The 26,174-nt window shown below is 48.0% G+C and overlaps 1 protein-coding gene across 1 annotated transcript; it reads right to left on the reverse strand.

The window, feature by feature from the left end:
- Nucleotides 1–462: 462 nt before the first annotated feature.
- Nucleotides 463–20,997, reverse strand: CEBPE (CCAAT enhancer binding protein epsilon). The gene is made up of 3 exons (XM_078644975.1): nucleotides 20,444–20,997; nucleotides 18,023–18,743; nucleotides 463–3,028 (listed from the first exon to the last, which is right to left on the reverse strand). The coding sequence occupies exons 2-3, from the start codon at nucleotides 18,485–18,487 to the stop codon at nucleotides 2,717–2,719; spliced, it is 777 nt and encodes a 258-aa protein (XP_078501101.1). The 5' UTR covers nucleotides 18,488–18,743; nucleotides 20,444–20,997; the 3' UTR covers nucleotides 463–2,716.
- Between the last annotated feature and the right edge of the window lie 5,177 nt (nucleotides 20,998–26,174).

The following is a 26,174-nucleotide window of genomic DNA, read 5'->3' on the forward strand; positions in this document are numbered from 1 at the left end:
CCTATTTGTGCCCCCCGGAGAGCCTGAAATCCTGAATCAACTTTACTAAAGGAGCCACAAACAGGTTGAAGAGATGCTCAGAGATGACCCTTGTCAGATGCCGAACACTGACAAATGCTAAAGAGATCTGGACGGAGGCATATTGACTGATTGATCCAGACCTGTCAGAGCCACTCCAGGGAGAGGCCCTCACCCCTGCTGATGCCAGCCGTCAGTCAGAACGGGATGGGGCTGGTAGACAGATGCAGAAGGGCGGTGGCCACAAACCGCCCGGTCCAGGATCATTTGTGGCTCATCTTGAACTGCAACAAATGCTACCTCCATGGCGGGATCGGAGGCCAGACTGGGCAGGAGTGAAACAAAGGGAGGTTTTAGTGGTGAACTTCGACAGTTGTGAATTAACTATCTTCCGCAACCTTAGCACTGAATGGTAAAATCAAAACAGGCGCAAATTGTCAGGAATTGCCAGGTTTTTTTAATGACAGTATCACACACGCCTGTCGTCATTTGACTGGTAGTATACCTGATTTAAAAGCAGAATTAATTAACATACAGATAAGTGGGCAAATAATTGAGGAGATCACATAAAAAGCACTGGCCGGACATAGTCAAATGGCGAACAAGATTAGTCAAATGTAGGATTTGCTGTACCGTTCAGCGGCAGTAGACTGCTTCAGGGGTCAGATCATGGTTGTACAGAGGCAGAAACGGAACTGAACACACTTGAGATATTAGTTAATTAATAAAAGATTGATAAATAATCTGAAAATGGCCTTACAACAAGTTGACAAGGGTTTGCAGATCCCTGAGAAACAGGTACAGACGCCCATTTCACAGATGCCCCCCTTATCATGCTGTACACCAGGCAGCACCAAGACAGGCAGGTGAGCGTGCCCTACATGTCAGGAGTTTAATCCCCAACAGGACAAACTCTGCCTTTTATCCTTACCCGGTTGATAAATGTTGTACCTATAACCTGAGTAACAGCATTTACACGAGTGAGCGATGGCACATTGATATCGAGGTCTATTTGAACAAGGTATTCTTAGTAATGGTCGCTCAGGCACAGCACCACAGATCTTTCATGAAGACTGGCTCCGAGTGGCGCCTTTAGCATGGCCCCTGTGCGCGTCCCTTGGCATGAGCACAATAACCTCTTATGTCCATCTGCAGAACAGACCTCTATAAGGTCCCTGTCACTGTTGCCTTTGACCTTCATCTGTTCCACACTCAGTGGCACCTTTAGGCCCTGTTACCCGTGGTCTGCGGGGCCAGACGTGGACTGATGCCAGGCACTGCTCCTCAAGTCCATCCCTCAGGAATTTCCCCAATTCGTCCTTGTCATTCATTCTCATAGGACAGAGCCCAGCATTCCCTCAAGCACTGTCTCCAATCCCCCATATGATGAACTTGAGCCCTCTGGCTCTGACTAATCCGAGGCTGGACACCAATAGACCATGGGCTCAACTAACTGTGCCTTAACTCCTTCCATGCTCATGACGAGCTCAGCTCGTCATTCAGTACACTGCTCGTGTGCTCATAACGAGCTGAGCTCGTCATGAACAATGGGATTTCAAGAAGGTCAGCACTAAGGATGAATACCTCTATCATTGAAGGTGTTAAGCTTATGATAGGCCGGGCCCTATATACCACTGTGGTTCCTGACCCGCTCCCCGCAACCCCCACACCTGCAGACCCTCAAGCACATTCTCTGTGCTCCTTCCTGTACCCCAATATTTCCTGTCTATTGTGCTTGTCTCTGGGTGGTAGTTTCAAGGTCCCATCACAAGTACCCTTTTCCTAGCAAGTCCCAGATGCCCACAGGCACAGCCCCCTATGTTCTACCCTAGGCCGGCCACCAACAGCCCCTCAGACAGTTCCCCAGGCTCTACTCTTGTTGGGCTGTGATACTTCCTCAGGGACAGTCCAAATCTGTGCTTACACAAAAAAAACACAACACAGCACAGCAAAGCACAACATGTCTTTCCAGGTCTGCCCTCGTTCCCCATTCACAGTTCACCAAGAGGTTCTTCAGGCGTGGCTGGCCTGGTCCTACTCTCCCTCATGCACAGCCCTCCAGGTCCTTCCCACTGCCAAACCTGACAAGTGCTGAGAGACACCACAGGGCCTTCTCTAGGCTGACCCTAATAGTTCCGTAGGAGCACTCTCGCGTGTCCTTCCCTTCTGTGGTCCCCGGAAGTGCCTCAGGCACACTTTCTCAGGATGTATACGTAGCAAAGTCATCAGAAACATCCTGTTCCAAACCAGTCTATCCCTCTAGAAGCCACTGCAACCTGGAAATGTACTCTTACTGAGACAAGACAGGACAACAACTCCAAGAATTTACTGGCTTGTGTGAATGAAAGACCAGGACTGGAATACAGGACTGAAGGCAGCACCCAGGCATAGAACCTAGAGACTTCAGGGCACTACACTCTGCCCCAAAACAGCATTCTGCGCCACATTTAGACCAGTCCCAAGTAACCCTGTTGCAAAGATTGGTGGGTCCACATAGGTGGGACCACACTAAACCCCAAGGCACAGCCCCTAAATGTCACGAGCTAAGATGGACCATTTCTCCTCTCAGGCACAGTTCCCCCATTCCTCCCTGGTCTGCCTCTGTGTTCCCTCCGGGTCAGACCCATGTCTTTCACCTAGTCCAGATCCGATAAGCCTTTAGGCACAGTCCCCCAGGCCCTTTAACAGGCCCGCCGCCTCAGGGACCTGGCGGAAGAAATTTGCGTAGCGCCTCGAGCTCCTGGGTGAGCTGCTCGACACGAGCTCGCAGGCGCTCATTCTCTGCCAAGTACTCCATTGCCTTCTGCTGGGTCTCCATGTTGCGACGCTTGGCCTTGTCGCGACTCTTGCGTACGGCGATGTTGTTGCGCTCTCTCCTGAGCCTGTACTCCAGGCTGTCTTTGCTCAGCGACTTCTTGCTCTTGTGGTGAGCCGGCAACGAACCGTCCCTGGAGTATGCCCCACTAGTCGAAGACGTGCTGGAGCATGGAGTGCCCGCCTGAGGCAGAGCCTGTAAGACAAGAGACGGGCGATCAATGTTAGGGAGTTGGGAAAAAGGGGCAAAGTGGAAATCCACTTTCTCAAAAATATCTTTGCATTAATGTTTTACCATCTAATAGATTTTCCTTTCAAAAACTCTATTGCTCTATGTTTTTTTTTTTACTTTTATTGTGAGCATTCTTTAACCTGTTCTCTATTCCGTAGAATGTCTTTCAACCACAACCACAGGAAGTGACGGCAGAGGGAAGGAAATGCAGTCTCCGGAGTCATTAAAGCAGAAACAAAGCAAAAACAGAAAGGCTGTATGTTATTTTACACCAAAAAGTTACTGTGCTCCCACCCTATAGATGTTTAGAGGCCCTTCCTTGCTCACTGTTTGTCCATATTTTGCATGTCAATCCCTTTTGTTTGTGTTTAGAGCCCATGGCTTCGCCCTCTAATTGGGGTAACCCTTCCTCTATCCTGCACAGCTTGCCATGTAGTGTGGCCCGTACTTCCGCCTGCTTGTAATGCAGATCCCCATGATATAAACCTTGAAGGCATCCCAGTATGTAGAGATATCCCATGTGAAGCTTTCATTGACCCTGAAATAATGGTTTATTTCATCCACCACAGTGCTCCTTTACACTGCATCTTCCTGTACCAGTGGTTGCAGCTGCCAGTTTGGAATCCTAGTGAATACTTTCCCTTTGTAACACTAGCATTAAAGGGTTATGATCAGATAGTCTTCTCTCTAGATATTCTGCTCTGTGAATGTAATCCTGGAGGTGCGTGCTCACAAAAAATATGTGTATGCATGTGTGAACGTTTAGAATCGTGGAGCAGTGACAGTACTTATGGTTTATGGTCTGGAAAGCCCTCCACATGTTGTGCCCGGCCCCAATTACCCAAACAGGCTGACATTTTCTCAGGCAGTAGTCCAGCAACATCGTGCAACAAGGGGGATGTGAATACTGTAACTGAAGGATTCATGAACAGGGAGATATAGATAAAATGCTTATTAGAAGTAGAATCTGTGTAACTGCCCAGAGTAGGTGTGGGCAAATACGTATGGTATGAAAGCCTGGAAATTTGTCAGTACTGATTGATAGTACCATTCTTGCCATTTCAATACCTGCCTTGACCTAAGTAAGTAGGGCCAACGTGCAAGGTACCAATAATAAAGGTGAACAAAAAAAGAAAAGAATGAATGTAAGCGATTCAAACTCCCCACGGGTGTGATATTAACGGGACTATGGATATGTTTTGCACAAGATGCATGTGTCACTTGGGTCCAAACGGATGTTACTCTTTTTAAAGTGTTAATATTGGGGCACTTTACCTAAAATCTTTTCTTATATATACATTTCTTTTGTAGATACTCCTGGGTTAGAGATCCCTATGCAATGTTCTGACTGGTCCTGAAGAAGGTGGCTTTCAATATAGCTTATCCCACTGAAACGCGTTGACCAAGTCTATTATTGAATCCTACGGAATGTAGTGAATCTATTGTGATCTATAGACAAACAACTGAAACATGCCAACTCGTACAGATGGAGTGTGCTGAGTGAATAGTGTGCATGTAGTATGTATGTATGATGTCGGTTGCATGTTTCTCTACCCAGGCATGGATGCTAATTGTTAGAAGTTTTATGTGCAAATAATTTTGTAATATTGTAAATTTTGTAAAAGAATTGTATTTGATTTTGAAAAAAAACAATTGTTTCTTGAAAGAAAATAGTGTTTAAAAAAAAGAAAAAAGAGAAAAAGAGTTTATAAGAACCATAAAGGACTACATAAAGATGAATAAAAAAAATGAAATAAGAAAGTAAAAAGAAATAATTGGTCTTTTTGGTCTTTATTAGTGCCTAAGGTGGAATCTTTAACATAGATCCTTAAAATAAATGGGTCATGAGGGAGAGTTTCTATAGGTCGGGGTGATATATGTACATTGACGTTCATAACACAATTAAAGTTGCCTCCTATCAGTTGACGTTTTAGCGCTCTGTAGTCAGTGGTGGAGTGAGTGCATGTAGCACGCCTGTCTGCACGGTGTTAGGGAGGTGCGAAGACAAGCGTTGGAGCTTCCTGTTGTTGAGCTGGCGAAACACATAAACAGATGGCCCCTCGGCATCTATCTGGCGGTCCATTTCCTTGAAGGGAAATGGACCGCCAGATAGATGCCGACACGCAGACATTTCCTTGATCTAGATCAATACCCCCTCACATTCAGAGTAAGACCTATAAAACAACTGACCTATCCACTTACACTGCAGTTCCTACTCCTCTATCTCTATCAGATGAGTTTCCTGCAGTAAGGCAATGGGAATTCCTCGCCTCTTGCACTGCCTTCGGTCATTCCAGGTTAGACCGTTCTAGTGTGTTGGCCTGTCCAACCGAGTAATGTTATTCGCACGTGGGTGAGCCTGAACGTCCCATTGGCCTATAGTCTTGCCCATAGTGAACCATGTTCCCTATAAGTGAGATTGCCAGCTCTTTCTAGAAGTTGACTTGCTGTGCCTTACCCACAGATTGCGCTCTTCTTCTTACTGCTTCTCTTCATCCATGACTTAGGAACAGGACCTGAAACGTCCCAACTTAAAATTCCCACTCTGGACCGGGATTTTAATTGCCCCCTTTCCAAATATTGAATAAGGGTTCATAATGTCAATTATGGAGGGTGCTAGACAGATGCTGGTCAAACAAGCCCCTGCCTGGAAACACCCTAGTGTCGATCTTTGATATCTAGTATGGGCCACTAATAGTAACTAGGTACAAATGCTTTGAATACTGTGTGGTGTACACAGATGGTTGAGCCCACCAGGAATTGCTCATGTTCATCTACCGCCACCCGGGGGGGGGGGAGGGGGAGGGGGGTGGAGGGCCGCCAAGGCCAAGGTTCCGGCAGTGGTTTGTTACTTACATGATACTGCCATACCCTGTTCTGGCGGCTGTCTATGTAGCCCGTACCCACAATCAGGGCTGCAGAAACACCCAGCAGACAGACTTCATCTGTGCAATTTAAATAAGATCATCTGTTGATCTCGGCTTCTCCTTATGCCCTATGCCCATACATGTTGTCGTACTTGTCGCCGCTCGATTACTCTACCATCAACTGGCTGACTCGGTCACGAAAGGTAGCCTCTACCAAGAGTACCTCCTTTTTGTTTTCCTCTGCTTGCTCTACAGATCGGGCGCTGAGTTGGGACAGTTGGGTGCCATGCTTCCGATTCTGCTTCTTAAATTTACGTCTGCCTCGCCCTGACTCCCAACTCATGGAGGTATCGACTGTAGGCGAGGCACCCTGCTGTTAACGCAATCCCACACTTCTTCAGATTCAGTGACAAAAGAAACACTTTTGAGCTGTCATTATTTTCAGCTTTGCCCGACACAGCAAAGCAACTTTCAATCCCATTTCACAGTGTTTCCGTTTCACCCTCAGCAACGATGCTCTATGTTTTACATCTATAATGAAGATTTGAAACATTAGCAATTTTAGATTTTCCACTGTGCATAGCTGTAGTATGGTGTCCCTATCTTTGAAATGCAACAGTTTGACCACTATGGGCCTCAGTGTGGTCCCTGGAGCAAAGCTGAGTGTCAGAGCCCAGTCAGCCCTTTCTATGAAGAAAAAAAAAACAGTTTTTGTGGCACAATTAATCCCAGGGTCCAATTCTCAAGGTATTCAACCATGTTGTTGCTTTCGGTACACTTGGGGAGGCCCACTATCCAAATATTGTTTTGTCTTGGTCTACTTTCTGCCTTTTCGGTCTTTCTTTCCATGAACCTCACCCACTCTGTGATGTCCTGCACCTAGTGACTCACTTCTATTGTCTCATTTTGCAGTTCTGTCAGGTCTGTTCCACCTGGGCACTCTACCTGCCAACTTCCTCTAGTACATTCACAACAACCCCACATTGACTTCAACCATACCCATTTATGATTCAATTCACTTCCATTACTGGATCTAGTTTATCCATGACTTTCAGACCGCAACCCTCGGCCACTGGCTATTTCATTGAAGGGGTAGTATTGTTTGTGGTTGGTGGGATTGAGGTCCCCCGGCTGGACCTAAACCTTCCCATTGGCTGATGAGTAGTTAAAGTCTCTCAGGCTTCAGACTCACCAACCCACATCCATAGAGGAAGGGACGGCCTGGCACAGTGCCCTGGCAGTACCTCAACCTGATGTTATTGACAGTGTGTACAGTGGTGTAGTTGTACCGTCCTGCTTCCCACCATGAAAGTGATACCCCTCTCCTGTGTCCCTCAATAGGATCACGAGTAGCCATGATGTCAGGTGGCACTTGCTACATCGGTCGCCATTTAATTGGGCAGCATGGTTATGGGTCACAGTTTCAGTTACATTTGCTATTTGCAGCAAGGTAAAGTAGCAGTCCCCTCTTGAACCTGAGGCAAAGGTTCTGGTCACGTGCTTAGATGGGGTTACTGTTTACTCACGTTTTTTTCAGACAGAGCGGGGGTACCTTCTCCAGTCCCACCTGCGCCAGCGGACTGCTGGCAAGAGTGCTCCCTGGTATGCCAGACTCCGGTTCCCTGGTGGGATGAGGGGAACATAGGGCGTAGCAGGGAATGCCCACAGCTCCCTTCAGGGCCAGCCAGACTGGGGTAAGAGCAAGGGCAGAGAAGTGGCATGTTCGCCCTCCTCTACTTACCCATCACCTTCTCTGCTGCATGCCCGCCTCACCTCAGGCTCCTTCCTGCTTCAATTTGCATCTCGCCCCCTCCCCTCCAGGTGTGTCTGCAGCAATCACTCTCTGCCTCAGGGACACATTAGGTCTTCAGGTCTGCTGTGCGCATCACTGACGTGGGCCTGGCCTGCCACGTGGTCTTCAGCCTGAGCCCTCCAGCCAGCGCCGAGGCTGGATAACTACCCTGACTGCACACAAAGAGGCTGGTGAATGGCAGATGAATTTATAGAAATAACAAAAAACAATACGACAATTAGTAGCTGTACCAAGTGCTTCTAACAGTGTTTCTGCTATTAGTGTTACTAGTCCTGAGACTATTACTACCTCTTCTAGTTACACTACAACTACAAATACCAGTACTGACACCAGTATCACTACTATTATCGCTACTGGTACTACTAGTATCTCAGCGACTGGTACAACTACAGCTATTAGTAGCAGCTCTTTCTTGCAGTGACCTGTGCACTGTGTCACTTCATGTCTACGATTCCTCTGATCACAGTCCGTAGCATTGATCTCTTGGAGATGTGCGTGGATGACATGCAGATATGTGTTGATCTACATGCAGATTGCCCTTCTTTTTGTGACTCAATTACCTCCTTTAAAAGGATCATGAAATGGAGGAACCTGAAACAACGCTGTTTTCATGCTAGCAAACACTTAACAAACTGGTGGCCTCATTTACAAGCTGATTGTGCCACCAGTGCATCACTTTTTTAAACACACCGGTGGCACAGTGTGCCTGCCCATATTTATAAGGTCACGTAAAGTCCCCCTGCATGACTTTTCATGGCCTTGTAAATATGGGCCCTTTTCTCGCATTAGTCTGCATGAAAGAGACGTTGCAGGGGTGTTGGTGTCTGTGTTCCCAAGCAATATCCATGGAACCTGAAGCATTCCCAGATTTACGTTTTGTAAAGTTGCGAATGTGTCAGAATCCTACGTCTCTCCAGGGGAGGCATAGGAGTGGCGCAACAAGGAAAAATACTTTTATTTCTCCTCATTTTTTTTCCTTTTTCTATGGGCCTCATTTACTATAAAATGACGCAGCCCTATGCCGCATGCAATTTTTTTGTTGTGCTGAGCGGCGTCATTTTAGAAGCACATGGATGCATTAAATTAACACCAATACGACACATCCATGTGCTTTCCCCTGCGCTGAACACAATTGGCTGCCAGGCACTAGCACGGACACCCTTGCACCATTGTGCAAGGGTGCCAGCAGGGCCGGATTGGCTACCGGGCAGTTGTGTGTCCTGCCGAGCAGGGTGAGGATTTCGTTGATGGAGACCTGTGTGTGCAAAACGAAATTCGTTTTGCTTTTTTTTATTTCAAAGCGCACGCACGTCCCCAGCATGAAATAAGCCCACACCACACAGAAATTAGCCCCCAGCTCGGCAGCACACACAACTGCCCGGTAGCCAGTCTGGCCCTGGGTGCCTGCGCTGAAGGGAGGATTTCCCCCCCCGAGTTTTATATAGCGCAAACTCGACCCAAAGGTATCAGGTATCTGAGCAATTTACCTGAGCACCCGTTCCATTACAGACAGACACATTCATTTTTGTTAGGCACAGGCAGATTAAGTGATTTGCCCAGAATCACAGGATGTTAAGTGCCGTTGCAGAGACTCGCCCCTGGTTCCCCAGATTCGAAGTCAACCGCCCTAGCCGTTAGGCCACATCCTCTTTTTTGCAGGAAGGGACACCTGAAAACAGCGTTGATTCAGTCAGGTTCATCCATTTTGTGATCCTTTTAACCCCTTGAATGCTCATGACGAGCTGAGCTCGTCATGAGCCACGGCGCTCCGGTGCTCATGACGAGCTGAGCTCGTCATGAACCATGGAACGCTCGCATGCGGGGATAATTCCCCTGCTGTGCTGAGCGTTCCACGGGAACGGGTGTGATCGTGACGAGCCGAGCTCGTCATGAGCACAGGAGCGCTGTGCCTCATGACGAGCTCAGCTCGTCATGAGCATGTGAGCGCTGTGCGTGCCCCCCTCGCCCCCAGCACAGCGGGGGAATATCCCCCGCAGCGAAGTGGTTAAAGGAGGTAATTGCATCACAAACAGAAGGGCATTCTGCATGTAGATCAACACGTATCTGCATGTCATTCACGAACATCTCCCAAAGATCAATGCTATGAGCTGTGATCAGGTTCATCAGAGGAATCGTAGCCATGAAAATGCTATCAAGATTGCTTTTGTGCAAGAAGGTGTCTCTTCCTGCACAAAAACAATAATAGAAGGCATTTTCCTCTTGCTATGTGTGCTGCAGAATGCAGCGCACATAAAAGGAGGAAAAAACGAAGAGAAATAAAAGTATTTTTCCACTTTGTGCCACTCCCACACCACCCCTGGGGAGGTGTAAGGTTCTGATGCATTCCCATGTTTATAAAAATTTGTAAATCTGGGAATGTGTCCGGTTCAAGGTATATTGCGTGGGAACACCCATAGCAACACCCATGGAACGCCCCTTTCACACAGAGTAATGCGCGATATTAGCCCATATTTACAAGGCCATGAAAAGTCTTTACGTGGCCTTGTAAATATGGCCAGCCACACTGTCCACCGGTGTGTCTAAAACAGTGACACACTGGCGGCACAATGAACTTGTAAATGAAGTCCCCAGTGTGATGCATTCTACAGCATGTAAACAAAGTGGAAAATGCCATCAAATATTGTTTTTGTGCCAGAAGGTGCCCCTTCCTGCAAAAAAAAGCAATCCTTCCTGAAATGCAGGCACCCTTGCACCATCGTGCAAGGGCCCCTGTGCTGGAGTATGGCAGCCAATTGTATGCCAGCTCCAGGAAAGCACATGGATGCGTTGTATTGTTGTTAATATGACGCATCCCTGTGGTTTTAAAATGGCGCAGCTCGGCATATTAAAATGGCTTGCAGCGCCGTGCTGTGTCATTCTGCAGTAAATGAGGCCCATAGAATTGTGGCCGCTTGAGTTTGGTGATGCCACAACCATGCTCGTATGTGAAGACACTGAGGATTGCGTCTGATGCATTTTTGTCAGATAAGGATCACATTTTCGCCTGTTCTAAAAACTGTATTTTAGCACTGATATAATTTGACAAAATGAACCTCTGTGCTAAGCACCCATCATTTGATTACACTCATTCATATACTGCTCTTAGTAGACTGGTGCATTGCTCAGCCATTTCCGGAACATGTTGGGTCTAATGTCTTTAAACTACAATCGTGCAATAAGAATTGTGTAGCTCACACAAATCAGGCCACATGCCTGTTTACCTTAGGTCTTTTGGTTAGTTGCAAGTTAAGGAAATAATGCAATTAAAGAGAACCGGTTTATCTTTGAGTTAGCCCCTATAGCTGACAAACTGTTTTCATTTTAAACAGCATATGGTTTTACGTTCTGCATTTGACCATAAGCTGATTGCCTCAAAGTGGAATGGTAGAAAAATGCTAAGTGTTTAAAGAGTCAAATTATGGAATCCCTTACCACTTAGACTCTATCTAGTAACACTTTCACTTTGTAAAAATATATATATTTTCTTTGGGAACACATTTCTTAACCTACTGTAATGTGTGCATTTCTTGTATTTATCTGAGAATAATTTACATTGTATTGTTGGTGTTTTGTCAAATATGTGTATGTTTTTGTTCTGTCATGTTTTTAATTTAATGCTTATATGTGCATTTTATATATTATTAAAATAGAAATGAACATACAGCCAACTAATATGACTTCTAGAACTACTAATACATGAAAATATCGTCCTGGTACCTGCCATTGCCAAAGCTGCTGCACTTTTTAGGTCTCGGTGAAGCGAGCGAAGCTCGCTCTCGCCAAAGACCTATAGTTAGCGTGTCAGCTTTCCAGCAGCTTTCCAGGAGGACAGCACTGGCCGCGCGCGGCGATTTGTTAAGGTCACGCGCACGAGAACGCGCTCGCGGCCAGGTGCTGTCCTCCTCGAAAGCTGCCTCCCTTCCCCGTGCAGGGCGGGCCGCCGCGCTGCCTGCGGCGACCCGGAAGCATTGCCGGCCAAACCGGAAGCACACAATAGCGCTTTACCATACCACAACTTCTGCTCCCATGTTACTCTGTTTGAGAGGGAGCGGGCGCCGCGTGACCTGGTTGAGGAGAGTGTCCTTGCTACGCTCCCACCTCCGGAGTGCCGCCTTTGCGACCCCTCACCTAGTTCTATCCAGCCGCAGTCGTAAACTATCGTTTCATTAGAGCGCCCTGCCGCTTGCCACGTCAGCACTATCCGCTTACGAGATTCATCTTTTCGCGCTTGGCGAAGTCGTCCGCTGACCCCGTCACTGCTTCGAGGGATTATTTGCGAGCCGTGATATACTTCAGCGCGCCGCCTTTGGCTATTTTACTGGAATCATTTATTTGCCTCTTGCACGGGTCGTACGTCAATGTTGTGCAATGCTTGTAAAGTGCCATGTGTGCGCTTGCCGAATCTGGAGCTATCTGTGGGTGCACTTGCAGTCCTAGGTAAGATGCATTTATATCTAATTTATTGCGATCTACCTGCAGATGTTTAGTTGATGTGTATCGTTTTTGCTTTTATAATGTTAAAATAGATCTATTAGTTATCTGTTCTCCATGGAGGTAGCCCAGTCTTCTCTGGGAGAGGCATGAATGAATGAATGAATGAATGAATCTAAGACTGGCACGGGTGAGTCCTATTTTCTACTATAGACATAGCGCATGCTTCACCCAAGCCTGCAATGGTTTACACAGAATTTTACCTCCAACTTTGACCCGCTGCCAACCGGAAGAGGTCATTGGTCTAGTATTCCTGAGAAATGGGCAGATGCCCATATGTGTAGGTAGCTTCTTTACTTCACTGCCTTACAGAGCGCAGGTGGGAGGGGGCATTACCTCCCTGAAGATTTCTTGATTATCGTCATGTATAGTTACTTATAACTATTTTTAAACCTGGTCAGATTTCCAATTTCTGGATTACTTCAGTTTGTTTGTAACCCAAGTTTGACATATTTGTGACTCTTTGACCTCTGCTAAAAATAACCTTAGTTAAAAAAAAAAAATTGTGCTAATTCAATTACATTTATGAACCGACTCGGGTACTAACAATCCAGTTTGTAAAATCAACATTTGGAGTTGGTTGCCATTCCACGTCGTCATTAATTCATGATGTAGGTCCGAGATAGCATCCAATCAGAGAGTCGCTATCATATGGACGGTGGCCTGCTGGGTCTGGCAGATTGTAATATCTAATCTCCTGACCCCTTCCCTTTTGCGACTGTGTCATCACCTTCTTTTTTCTGGCGAGGTTAAACCACTTTTCAATTTAAAATGTAGACAGCAGATTTGAGCTGATGAATCTTTTTGGAAAAAAAAAGTTTTTATATATATATTTTTTTTATTGAGTACCAAACAGGATAATTTTGAGGGGTGTCGGTATTTAGTAACTCTTGCACTTTACAAAGCTGTGTGAAGATTTTTTGTATGATTTTACAAATTCCACACTGGATGGTGTACATGTCCGCCCATTTGGAGGTGTTTCTAGGTCCTGCCCTGACAAATCAATATAATTCAGAAACTATTGGCATCGTCATACACAATGCCAATAACTCAAACTTTAATGCTGCGAGACCTATTGCATTGTAAATGCTTGTTTTGTTAATGTTATGGATTACTCACAGACTGACCAGACAAACGTCACAAAGAGTGAGGAGCTGAGTGAGTGAATGTGTGTGAGAGTTCCGCCACAAGAGAGAGCGTGTGAGTAGGCAGGTGAGTAGGCGAGTCTGATGGTCGGGATAAAGTACACAATCGGCCCTTGCTATGGCATTTAGAAGTCAAGAATAACTTTTTAAACACTTCTGAATTTCCCATGGTGGACTGGAGTCTGACCTAAATCCACACCCAGCGCCCATGCGCTGTACCTCCATGGCCCCCTTTCCTTGTAGAAACCCAGGAAAGCTAGCCAGCAAAGATGCCTCAGCTATGGTTGGCTAGAACTTTCAAATATTAAAAAAGGTGCAGTTTTAGACCATGACTCCTCGACAGTCCCCACAAATGTGTATGATATCTATAACCTCCCTTAGGCCAGAGTTTTGTTTTTGAGTGAACGTCAAGAAAGCGACTCCACACTAGTTTAGAAAGATTGACCAGGGACAAAACCCTGCATGACCGTGGCGTCCTCTGAAGGTTGTGACCACACAGTAAGAAGTGTTGAAATCTGCCGCTGTGGCCAGAAGAGATCGACGAACTGCTGGGGTGAGGACCAAAGATGACGCGCTGACCAGGAAGCCCAGAGCAAGGCCCGATTGACTGAATCTCTCTCGATGATGCCATGAAGAAGTAATCTGACCAAAGGCCATTTGGCCTTCTCTTACAACCTGGCTGAAACTGACCAAGGTCCCTTGAAGGTCAACAAAGGTCAAGAAGCTGTAGAAAGCATTCCAGGGCTGCCAAAGGGGTGCCTTGCACTGTCCCCACTTTGCCTCATGTTATATCCATAGGGCCGTATTTACAAGGAACTAACGCAGCGCGATGCCTCAAGCCATTATGCTGCGCCGCGCTGCTTTAATTCAGAAGCAAATGGATGCACCATATCTACAACAATATGATGGATCCCTTTTCTGTCCCCTGCCCTGGCGCACAATTAGCTGCCATGCCCTGCGCAGGCACCCTTGCACCATGGTGCAAGTATGCCTGTGTCACAGGATGATTGCTTTTGTGCAGGAAGGAACACCTTCCTGCACAAAAACAATCACAAGAAGTGATTTCCTCTTTCTATGTGTGCTTCAGAAAGCAGCATGCATAGAAAGAGAAAATAAAAACAAGGAAAAATGAAAACATTCCTCCTCGTTACGCCTCCCTATGCCTGCCCTGGGGAGGCATAGCATTCTGGCGCATTTCCAGGTTTGCGATTTGTTGTAATTCTGGAAATACGGCAGAAGCCATTGGTGTTGCGTGGGAAGACTCACAGCAACAACCATGGCATGCCACTTTCACGCAGTGTTGCATGTAAAGGGACCATATTTACAAGAACACGAAAAGTCACGCATGGTGGCTTTACTTGTCCTTGTCAATATGGGGCAGCAGGTTGTGCCTCTGGTGCGTCACAAAAAGTGATGCACCTACAGCGCAAGGGTCTTGTACATAAGCCCCATATTCTTTAAGAGCCCTGCGTCCGCTTCTATTACACCCTGGAAAATCAGGATAATGTATGTCTTGAATGACCCTAGTGGGTTCCCTTGCCTAAGGCTTGTCGCTCTAAGTTTGAATAGCTGATATGTTGCTGCCTCTCGCAATCCTGAAGATATCAGGCTTTTAAAGCTGCTGCTGGACCCTAACTCTAAACCGTGGGGGTCTCATTGTCTAAAGACCCTTTGTTGCTCCGGCCTTGAGACTATTTTGAATTTGAGTATCCGTCCATCAGATGGAGTCTGTACTGACCCCTGTTTACTGTGTCAGATTGGTGGCAGTCACTCACCACTGGGGGCCTCATTTAATAAAAGTGTTTCATCGCTGCGTGAAAACAGCGTTGCAACACTTTTTTAGGGCACCCTCCTTGCGACACCATAGATGCGCCATATTTACTGTACAGTGCTCCATGTCGCAAGGATTTACAGATACATCAGTATTTCTGACGTGTCTGTAGGCACAGTAATGATGCATTGCTGGAGTGTGTTGCAAAAGTGACGCTTCTCCAGAAATGGGTCATTACACATGGGCAAGTCCCATGTTAAAGTCGCCTGCGTCAGTCTTACATCTGCTGTGAAGTAGGTTTAAGAAATTGACGCAGTGGTGTCCTGGAACTGGTGCAGTGAAATCGTAAAGATTTAACTACGCCACTTCTACGACCTTCTTTTACAGAGGAACGCCCACCCTGCATACATTATAGCTGACGCAGGTATAATGTAGCGCAGGGCTTTACAAAGTGAAGCATCTGCTTAGATGTGCCACTTTGTAAGTATGGCACAATGTGGCGCATTTTTTACTCCATCGCAGCGTCACAAAAAGTGACGCAGCAGCAGCACAAAGGGCTCATAAATAAGCCCCTGGAAGCCTTGTGGTTTATTCATCTGGATCCTGGCAAAAAACTTTAACTCAGTGACTTTGTGCCCCTTCCTGGTTTCTACCAGGAAGTCCCTTTTTCCAGTGACTGTTATTTGGGAACACTGTGCCTACATCTAAATATGGGCACACGTACTTATGCCGCACCACGCTAATTAAAATGCACGCCAAAAATGTATTTCAGTCTGAGCCTCTGGTTAAGATGACAGTGTGGTGACAATTACTTGAAAGGGGGGACTAGGCCACCAGGCATGACCCCTCATGTCTACCTTCCTTGCTGCAATGCCGGTGAAAGAATGGAGGACATGGATCAGGAACATCATAGAAACCCCTCAATCTTGTATATCTCCGCCTAGCGCCACGAGTTGTTAAGCAATGTGGGGTAAAGTACTACAGACCTGATTGCAGCTAGAAATCTGTATAGTTCCTGCCTCTCCTGGAACAACGTTGGCCATAAGGACTAGGGGCCAGATGTATCAAAGGGTTTTACCCATTCTGTGTCTATGGAAAAATGTCTTCATACATATGGCCCATGGTCTTTCTATAATCCTGTCTTGCTGCATAAACTCTCTGATAGGGTATGCACTGCGACGCTCTGTTTCGATGCAAACATCATTATTTTACCTTCTCTGTTTTACTTAAGAGTAAATACAGATGCGTTCCTTTTGGAAGTGATAGCAAGGGATGGACATTGGGTTTATTGTGCGTTACCCTTGTACCAAAAAAAGGCCTGACAATACCTTGGGATGAGCGAAGTTGTAGAGTAAATGCCACATAATGTATGCAATTGATGGAATTTGTGTGGAGTGCATGATCCATGCTGTTTTTGTTGAATGTGTTAAAACCAATTAAATTGTTTGTTTGTTTTTTAATGCAATAAAAGGAAAGGCCTCACACATGCCTAGCGATTAAAAAATACTTATACAAAGTAAAGAAAAATACAATGTATAGTGTAGGGAAATCTAACAGATGTGAACACATTAATAAGCGAGGAAACACAGTAGAGGAAGACACAGCGGGGAAGGGTGGGTGGTTCAGAGAGAGAAGTGTAATTGGAGAAAGTGTGGCAGTCTGTGTTAGTGAAGGGTGGGCAGAGGGTGGGGGGTAGTAAAGGAGAGGACTCAGTGGAACAGGATGCAGACACAGGGTGTTGGAAGAGAGAGAGAGAGAATGATGCTGATGCTAAACAGGTGAAGGGTACGAGAAAGGACGAGAGAAAGGGGCTATTCGTGGAAGGTGAGGCAAGCGAGGACACTGACAGGGGTCACTAGCATGTATATGGTAACATTGTTCGACTGAAGGGTCCGACTCTCATTTTACACATGTTTTAAGAAAAATACTCTACTTAAAATGTTAACTTTGTTCAGTGCACTACAATGGCAAACAAGTTGTAATCCACCTTGAAATAAAAATGTAACCTCTGTGATCTGGCTTGCCTTTTGCGTCCTGATAAAAATATTGGCAGTAAAAAAGATTGTTTTTTGCGTACAATGTTTCTACAAGATAAATCATTTGATGTATTGTGATTCAGCAAACCAGCATGTAAAATAGTCCCTCAAGGCTTGGAATGATACTCCAAATAGCCAATAAAGTGATGAGACGATGCAGCCAAATCCCTTTCTACGTCTATTTTAAAGAACTGGTAAGAGTATGTCATTTATACAGCTGTGCTGTCAGGCCAGACCTAAACACTGTGTCTATGCTAGAATGATGAGGGAGCGAAGGTAGGGGACAGAACGAGTAAGAGGAACTGTCACACTGAAGGGGAAGACATCAGTGACAGAATTATGGGCAGAATCCACTGAGAGTGATGGGGAGGGTACCAGGGTAACGGTCAGGGGTGACTGGAAAGGCATGTCCAGAAGTCACTGCGGACACAGGCGCAGATATGAGGGAGCACGGGTCACTGAAAGAGGGAGAGGCAGTATGGCCAGAGGCAGATTGAGGGCAGCGGTGACTGGAAGAGTCACTGGGCAGGGTCACTGATAAAGGGCGAACATTGGTCACTAGACAGAGTGAGGGAAGGGCACTGATAGAAGAGTGGGCGATGACCACTCTCAGGCTGGGGAGACACATAGTTTGCAAAGAGTGAGGGGCTGAGTGAGTGAATGTGTGTGAGAGTTCCGCCACAAGAGTGAGCGTGTGAGGAGGCAGGTAAGTAGGTGCATCTTAGGGTCGGGATAAAGTGCGCTCTATAAACGTGATCCGTGGTGATGCAAGTGTGTGTGGGAGAGAGGTGTCAGTCCGTGAAATGGATGAGAATTAAGAGGGAAGCCTGCTTACCTTGATGGCTCCTCGTAGGGGCGGGTGTCCGACGCCCAGGCCGGCCTGCAGGTGGACCGCCGTCTGCCCGCAGTGGGCCACCTGGTAGGGCAGCGGGTTGAAGCCGCTGCTGCGCCCGCCGCTGTGGAGACGCTCCTCCTTGACGATCACCGTCCGGGGGTCGTAGGCCTCGTAGGGGCCCGGCATGGCCTTGCGCTCCGCTGAGGAGGTGAAGGGGTGCGGGTAGCCGTAGGCAGCCGAGGTGGGCACGCCGTGCCCGTCGGGCGGCAGGTAGTGGTAGGTGCCCCTCAGTCGGTCCGGCCGGGCGGCGAACAGGTCGGACAGGAGCTCGTCGCCCGTCTCAATGTAGGCTGACAGGTCGATGGAGGCCTCGGTCTCGCCCAGGCCCTCTCCCGCCATGGACCGAGCCGGGTACCCCGCGCCCGGCGCCCTCTTGTCGCAGTCGTAGTAGCTGTCCTGCGACATGTCTGGACAACCCTGGACGGCCTCACTGGGGTTCTCTTGGGGTGTTTTTTTTCTTTACGTATTGCGAGGTATATTGCTCCGTGTGTGCTTGTTTCACGGTTCGGGGTGTGTGGGCGTCTGTGGTGCCCTCGGTGTGCCAAGTTCACATTTGACCGCTCGAAGGCCTCTCAGCTCGTTGTCCCTTTCTGTGTGATTTCAGATTCTCCGTAGTTGGCTTCTGAGGCGGCCTCCCTTGGTCAGGAAAACACATTCAAATCTGTAAACCAGAAAAGTGTATGAGACAGAGGGCAGCATCTTTGCACCAGAGGATTGTACAGGTGTCAGGCAAAAGAAAGGCGGCAGCGACAATCACGGGTTCACCTCGAATCTCTTATTTGGCCAGAGAGAGCACAACAAACCGCAGCCTGGGGTGAGAATGCGAGCTCTCACATGTGGAGGCTGGGGTGAGGATGTGAGCTCTCACATGTGGAGGCTGGGGTGAGGATGTGAGCTCTCACATGTGGAGGTTGGGGTGAGGATGTGCGCTCTCAAGTGTGGAGGTTGGGGTGATAATGTGAGCTCTCACACGTGGAGAGGCTGGGGCGAGGCTGTGAGCTCTCACATGTGGAGAGGCTGGGTGAGGATGTGCGCTCTCAAGTGTGGAGGCTGGGGCGAGGCTGTGAGCTCTCACATGTGGAGGCTGGGGTGAGGATGTGAGCTCTCACATGTGGAGGTTGGGGTGAGGATGTGCGCTCTCACGTGTGGAGAGGCTGGGGCGAGGCTGTGAGCTCTCATGTGGAGGCTGTGTGAGGATGTGAGCTCTCACATGTGGAGAGGCTGGGTGAGGATGTGCGCTCTCAAGTGTGAAGGCTGGGGCGAGGCTGTGAGCTCTCACGTGTGGAGGCTGGGTGAGGATGTGAGCTCTCACGTGTGGAGGTTGGGGTGAGAATGTGAGCTCTCACAAGTGGAGAGGCTCGGTTGAGGATGTGAGCTCTCACAAGTGGAGAGGCTGGGGTGAGAATGTGAGCTCTCACATGTGGAGGCTGGGGTGAGAATGTGAGCTCTCACATGTGGAGAGGCTGGGTGAGGATGTGAGCTCTCACATGTGGAGGTTGTGTGAGGATGTGAGCTCTCACATGTGGAGGCTGTGTGAGGATGTGAGCTAGCACATGTGGAGGCTGTGTGAGGATGTGAGCTCTCACATGTGGAGGCTGTGTGAGGATGTGAGCTAGCACATGTGGAGGCTGTGTGAGGATGTGAGCTAGCACATGTGGAGGCTGTGTGAGGATGTGAGCTAGCACATATGGAGGCTGGGGAGAGAATGTGAGCTCTCACACGTGGAGGCTGGGGTGAGAATGTGAGTTCTCACATGTGGAGAGGATGGGGTGAGGATGCGAGCTCTCACATGTGGAGGCTGTGTGAGGATGTGAGCTTTCACATGTGGAGGCTGGGGTGAGAATGTGAGCTCTCACATGTGCCTGGAGGCGAAGGTAAACCGCAGCGGTAACTGGTGTTCATCAATAGAGGTGACTCACAGGGCTATTTGGTGATACCTATTAAACCAGGGGTATTTGGTAACAGAAGGGGCATTTAGTGAGAGAGATGAAGCACAGGGGTTTTGGTGCTAGAGGTGAATGCAGGCCGTATGTTTTGGCGATAGAGGGCTATTCGGTGGTATGTGTGAAGAACGAAGGTGTTTGGTGAATGTGTGATGACAGATGCACTGTTGAGAGATGGGTGGGTTGAGGGGGAGGGCAGCCTTGTATTGTAAGCGACACACCGATGTGTTTGTGGTGTAGATAACGCACCCCTGTGTTTATAGTGACGGTATAAGGGGTGCAGCGGGTTAGATGACGCCCTGGGGTCCTTGCTGGTGGTGGACCCAAACCCAGAGCACCGAGAAGTTCGACAGGTGCCTCGGGGAGGCTCGTTAACTCCACCCCATTACCATCAATCAGCGCACCCACTCATACCTACCTCATGGCGCACGAGGGTCCATGAGCCGCTGGTGTATCCTTCCGCCGTGGAGAAGGAAGTGCGTTGGCCACCCCTGGAGCTCCCTCAAGGCTTCACTCCCAACATCCAAAGCGCCCAGACGTCAGTGTGCACGGCTGACCTAGGGGTCACGCCAGGACTTGTTTAGGTATTCCACGGGTGTCAGCGGGCAAGGACGACTTATTGATGCACACTTACTTCACACCGATTGGCTTGTGGCTGTAGCGCAGCGGTGGTACTGAGACAAGAGTCAAGAAACACACCCTGGGTGGGCGGTGGTAGGACTTGCTGCGCACTGCCTATTGAAGTCCAGGACTTTACCATCAAGTGCAGAGGGGTGGCACCTTGAGGGTGCGAGAAGCATCCATTGACACCTCACCATCAAATTCACTCCTCCGAATGCCTAGGTCCACCACCCAACGCTTCTTTTTTGAAAAAAAGTTCCTTCTCAGTTTTGAAGTTATGAAATTGTGGCCATAACACTGACCCCGCCCCGTGTACAGGAGTGCCCGGGCCTTCCAATCGCCTTGCCACCGGCCCGATTTCAGCAGGCCTGAGGGCTGCCTCCCAGAGCGTCGACTCTCATCTTCTCTCCTCCCCGCAGACATTTCACAACGTGTCGACCGGTGTTGGTGCAACACCAGAGGAAAGAGGTGTCACAGCATCCTCCGTGTACCTGCCAGAGGCGGCCTGGGTGCTAGGCCGAGAGAGAAGAGAGAAGCGTGCTGGCTCACAGCGTCATTGTCGTTTATAATGTCGCTTAGGCCCCTTTCTCCTCCAATGCCGCAGCACAAAATGGCGGGGCCTAGCAGAATGTGAAGAGGAGCCCCTGGGATACCAGCCTCTCCCATATATACCGGGTCAAGCTTCCTGGCACAATGATATACAAACAAAAGGGGCCAATTTTTGACTGACTGATAGGAGTAACGTACGCCTATTGTGTTCATAAAAGTTCAAATCATGGCACAAGTTAGTAAAATGACATTGCATAGTATGTGTTCTAAGAATGTGGTGCACACCCACTCACTTGTAACTTTTGTTATTTACAAACATTTAGAAGGATATTTTCAACACTTGCCTGCAGTGCCTGCCGAAGTTATTACTGGAAGAACCAGATGTAACTGCTCTAGCAATTTTGGGAAGGAGCACTAGAGTTATTACTGGAAGATCCAGATGTAACTGCTCTAGCAATTTTGGGAAGGAGCACTAGTCACCCGAGTTTTCATGAATGTGGAGGAACAAAAATCCTGCTACATAAAATTGTTTTGAATGAGAGAAGAAAGAATTTCTAAAGTTAATTGAAACAAAAATGCATAATTTTTTTCATCCTAGAAGTGATTTTGCTTCTCAGTGCATAAAATAAGCAAATATTGATCTAGGAAAATGATGTAATAAATGTTCTTTTTTAAATTACGACTCTCCTTACGACACTCGCAAGTAGCAACTGGTTGCAGGTTTATTAAACCACAGCAATAGGCCTAATTTAAGACTAGACACAGACATAACCAAGGAGAGTCATAAGGCATGCTTATTTGATTAATTCGGGCCCTTGGAGCTTATCACATATGTAAGCCAGACTACTATAAACTGCAGGAACAAATACCAGCAGAATTAGCTCCATGTTGGTGCATACATCTGAACTGCTCGTAGGATGAATGCCAGGGCGGCGAGGGGCCGCCTGCCCTGGGATCACCCGTAAGTTAACCCACCATGTTGGCATATTGTTATGCAAATAAACCTGCAGCAATTTTCTCCACCAAAAATGTGTTGTGTCTATTTATTACATTTATTGCTGTGGGAGGGCTGGGGAGTGTGCCGATTTTGGCACTAAGCCTGTGTGTGTGTGTTTACAGAATATAGCTAGGAAAATAATAATGCTTTCCATACAAACAATATATCTACCCAAAGCACAGAAAAACCACAGCGCAGTTGAGGGAAGACTGAAAAACAGACTGAACATTTCAAGTCTGGGAAACGTCTGACGCCATTTTGATGGCATGGAACAGCACTTTGAACCATAATCAAAGAACTGAAAACGTCACTGCTAGCCTGGAAGAAAGGGGAGCATTAGTTCCCATGTTTGCAACCTGCTTGCCTCTCATTCTGATAGGTGGTGGGTACCAGTCTTGCTGTGTGAGTGGATGCCACGTTTATGTTGGCTGATAAGGGGCTGCCATATTAGGTGTGTAACTTTGTGGGTTACTTCCTCGTCTTTGTTCAGCATCCCAGTCTTACTTCATAAGGTTTCTCTAATTACAAACAGAATTTACCCAGGATTGTGACCTGGACTCGGATTAATAAAATGCCTGATAAGTAATACGGACATTATGCTAAAGGCCGTGTGCAAGATGCATTGCTCCCAGTGAGCTATGCAGAACCTAAGTGCAGGTCCTGCTGACATATGTCCATAATTTGCAAAGCTTATTTTGTGCCGGTTGTTGCAGGTGGGGCTCATCAGCACTCTTTTTTTCCATCATCAGACCTTGACTGTGAACAAGAGAGAGAAAGGCAGAAAAGGGGGTAAGAAAGACTGTAGGAAAGTAGGGTCTGCTTCTATGGTTACCCCCACTTTTTGCCTATTCTGTATTTGCTAGGCTAAGCTGTATTTGACTAGTCTGAGTGGGATCCTGCTAATCAGGACCCAAGTCTAACTGGTTTCTCCCTAAATTGTTATGTTCAGTACTTAGATACACTCCAGGTTGGATGCTGGGGTACCCTTTTAAGTCCCTAGCACATGGTACCCATGTACCAAGGGCATAGGTGACCCAGAGGTCTCCCATGGGCTGAAGAATGTTTTATGCCACCCATTAGAGACCATTCAAAATGAAACTACAGGCCTGCCATTGCAGCCTGTGTAAGTTGGTACTTGCACCGCTTACTAAAGATATAGGTTTCCTATATCTAGAGACACTGCACTTAAAACCTATAAGTCAACCCTCTAGGAGACCTTGGCAATCCTGAAGGCAGGGTGCTTGGTTCCAAGTTAGAGGGTGTCCCTGCATGAGCAGGAACCCCCCGCAGCCTAGGGAGTCCATTCTCCCGGGTTGTGAGTGAAGCAGCCATATACTATATAGAGGGGCACAGCGTAATTACGTGATGACCATCTCGAAACAGGCTGTAACGAATCCTATCATGTTTGGTATCAAACATGTTGTATTCACACCTCCCACCGCAAACAGTGTGGGAGTATGATTCGGAGCACTAAAAGAGCTCTCCGCTAGGCTCTCAGTGTTCCCGGTACCAGCCTTCTTGACCCGGACGATACAGAAAAGGGGGTGGTGATGAACAGAGTGTCTGAATTAAGCAGACCACTCTTACCCAGTCCAAAGATCAGGGCTTGATCCATCACCGTTATTTATCTCACTGCCCCATCCCAGCTCAGAACCTGGCTATATGCAAATTAGTCTGTCCCTGGCCCAGTGGATCATGGGAACAGGGCAGACCAAACTACGAAGCCAATTCTTCACCAGAAAGGAGACAAGCTACCGGGGACCGGTTTCTGGCATTTCAGCCTCTTCGGCCCGGCTTGCTTGAATCCTGATGGAGCAGTGAGAAAGGGACTCATGTCTGAGTATACCCTGCCACACCTATAGTGGCCAAAAACGATACAGAAAAGGGGGTGGTGATGAACAGAGTGTCTGAATTAAGCAGACCACTCTTACCCAGTCCAAAGATCAGGGCTTGATCCATCACCGTTATTTATCTCACTGCCCCATCCCAGCTCAGAACCTGGCTATATGCAAATTAGTCTGTCCCTGGCCCAGTGCATCATGGGAACAGGGCAGACCAAACTACCAAGCCAATTCTTCACCAGAAAACCCGGACAGCACAAAATTGTTGCTGTTGACCTGAGACACGATTCTGCCCTCCTGCTGCTCAGCCAAGCTCAAGCAGGGGAAGGCAGAACAATAGTCATCCTGTCACAGGGAGGTGTGACCTCCCCCTTGTCCAGACCCTCCCATGGGAGGGTCCCCTGAATCGTCCCTTCCCTTTCCTTAGGGTACTTAATGGCTTACCTGGGTGTAGGTCCCTAGATTCGTTGTGGGAGAAGATTCAGATCAGACACCACTTTTCCTTCTACTGTCTGGGCACTCTGAAGTTCGCTGCACTTCGTTTGGGCTCGACTTTGTCGCCATTTCAGTCTGCTGCATTGTCTGTGCCTGTGCACCATACAGGAACCTTCCAAGGCCTGTGGGCCTCAAAGACATCTGAAGGAATCTCCCTTGTAGTGAAGGAGCCCCTCTCCTGCATTTGCAGGAACCGCAACTAAGTCGACCCGACTGCTGATCCTGCGCTCTTCTGGACTCTGTAATGTTCTGCAACACAGGTGGTGGTTTTCCACAGCTCCAGAGGCATTTCCTGCCCTATCACTAAGTTGGAGGCCAGTATCCCTTGTGGGGGTTGCAATAATTGAACCCCTGTGCACCGCATCAACTTGCAGTTGCAAAGGCTTGTTAGCTTCCTTCCAAGAAGATCTTCGGGCTCTAAGTAGCCCCAACCTCAAGCACCTACAGTGACCAGAATCTTCAGCCACACCGCATTGTGTGCACCATGGCCTGCATCTTTTAGGGAGCTGCTGGAGGTCCTCTTGCAACTCCAGTGCCTCTGGCCAGAGGGTCCATTTGAAGGTCACTCTTGTTTCTTTTGGGCTCCCTGATTGCTTGGAGTCTGCCTTGACCCCTGCTTGTGGTGAGTCCCCTGGACCATGCTGGTCCCGACGTTGCTCCTTCTTCAACTCCTGCATTGGTTGCATTTGCCAGGGCTTGTTGGTGCTCCCGCCGGACACCACCGCAAACAGTGTGGGAGTATGATTCGGAGCACTAAAAGAGCTCTCCGCTAGGCTCTCAGTGTTCCCGGTACCAGCCTTCTTGACCCGGACAGCACAAAATTGTTGCTGTTGACCTGAGACACGATTCTGCCCTCCTGCTGCTCAGCCAAGCTCAAGCAGGGGAAGGCAGAACAATAGTCATCCTGTCACAGGGAGGTGTGACCTCCCCCTTGTCCAGACCCTCCCATGGGAGGGTCCCCTGAATCGTCCCTTCCCTTTCCTTAGGGTACTTAATGGCTTACCTGGGTGTAGGTCCCTAGATTCGTTGTGGGAGAAGATTCAGATCAGACACCACTTTTCCTTCTACTGTCTGGGCACTCTGAAGTTCGCTGCACTTCGTTTGGGCTCGACTTTGTCGCCATTTCAGTCTGCTGCATTGTCTGTGCCTGTGCACCATACAGGAACCTTCCAAGGCCTGTGGGCCTCAAAGACATCTGAAGGAATCTCCCTTGTAGTGAAGGAGCCCCTCTCCTGCATTTGCAGGAACCGCAACTAAGTCGACCCGACTGCTGATCCTGCGCTCTTCTGGACTCTGTAAGGTTCTGCAACACAGGTGGTGGTTTTCCACAGCTCCAGAGGCATTTCCTGCCCTATCACTAAGTTGGAGGCCAGTATCCCTTGTGGGGGTTGCAATAATTGAACCCCTGTGCACCGCATCAACTTGCAGTTGCAAAGGCTTGTTAGCTTCCTTCCAAGAAGATCTTCGGGCTCTAAGTAGCCCCAACCTCAAGCACCTACAGTGACCAGAATCTTCAGCCACACCGCATTGTGTGCACCATGGCCTGCATCTTTTAGGGAGCTGCTGGAGGTCCTCTTGCAACTCCAGTGCCTCTGGCCAGAGGGTCCATTTGAAGGTCACTCTTGTTTCTTTTGGGCTCCCTGATT

The sequence above is a fragment of the Lissotriton helveticus genome, chromosome 5_1 (assembly GCF_964261635.1).
Source record: "Lissotriton helveticus chromosome 5_1, aLisHel1.1, whole genome shotgun sequence".
Taxonomy (NCBI): domain Eukaryota; kingdom Metazoa; phylum Chordata; class Amphibia; order Caudata; family Salamandridae; genus Lissotriton; species Lissotriton helveticus.

Coding starts and splice junctions, on each gene's coding strand:
- CEBPE (XM_078644975.1), bottom strand. CDS start 18,487: ATGTCGCAGGACAGCTACTACGACTGCGACAAGAGGGCGCCGGGCGCG. Junction 3,029..18,022: donor CCCTACGAGGAGCCATCAAG/GTAAGCAGGCTT, acceptor CTTGTCTTACAG/GCTCTGCCTCAGGCGGGCAC.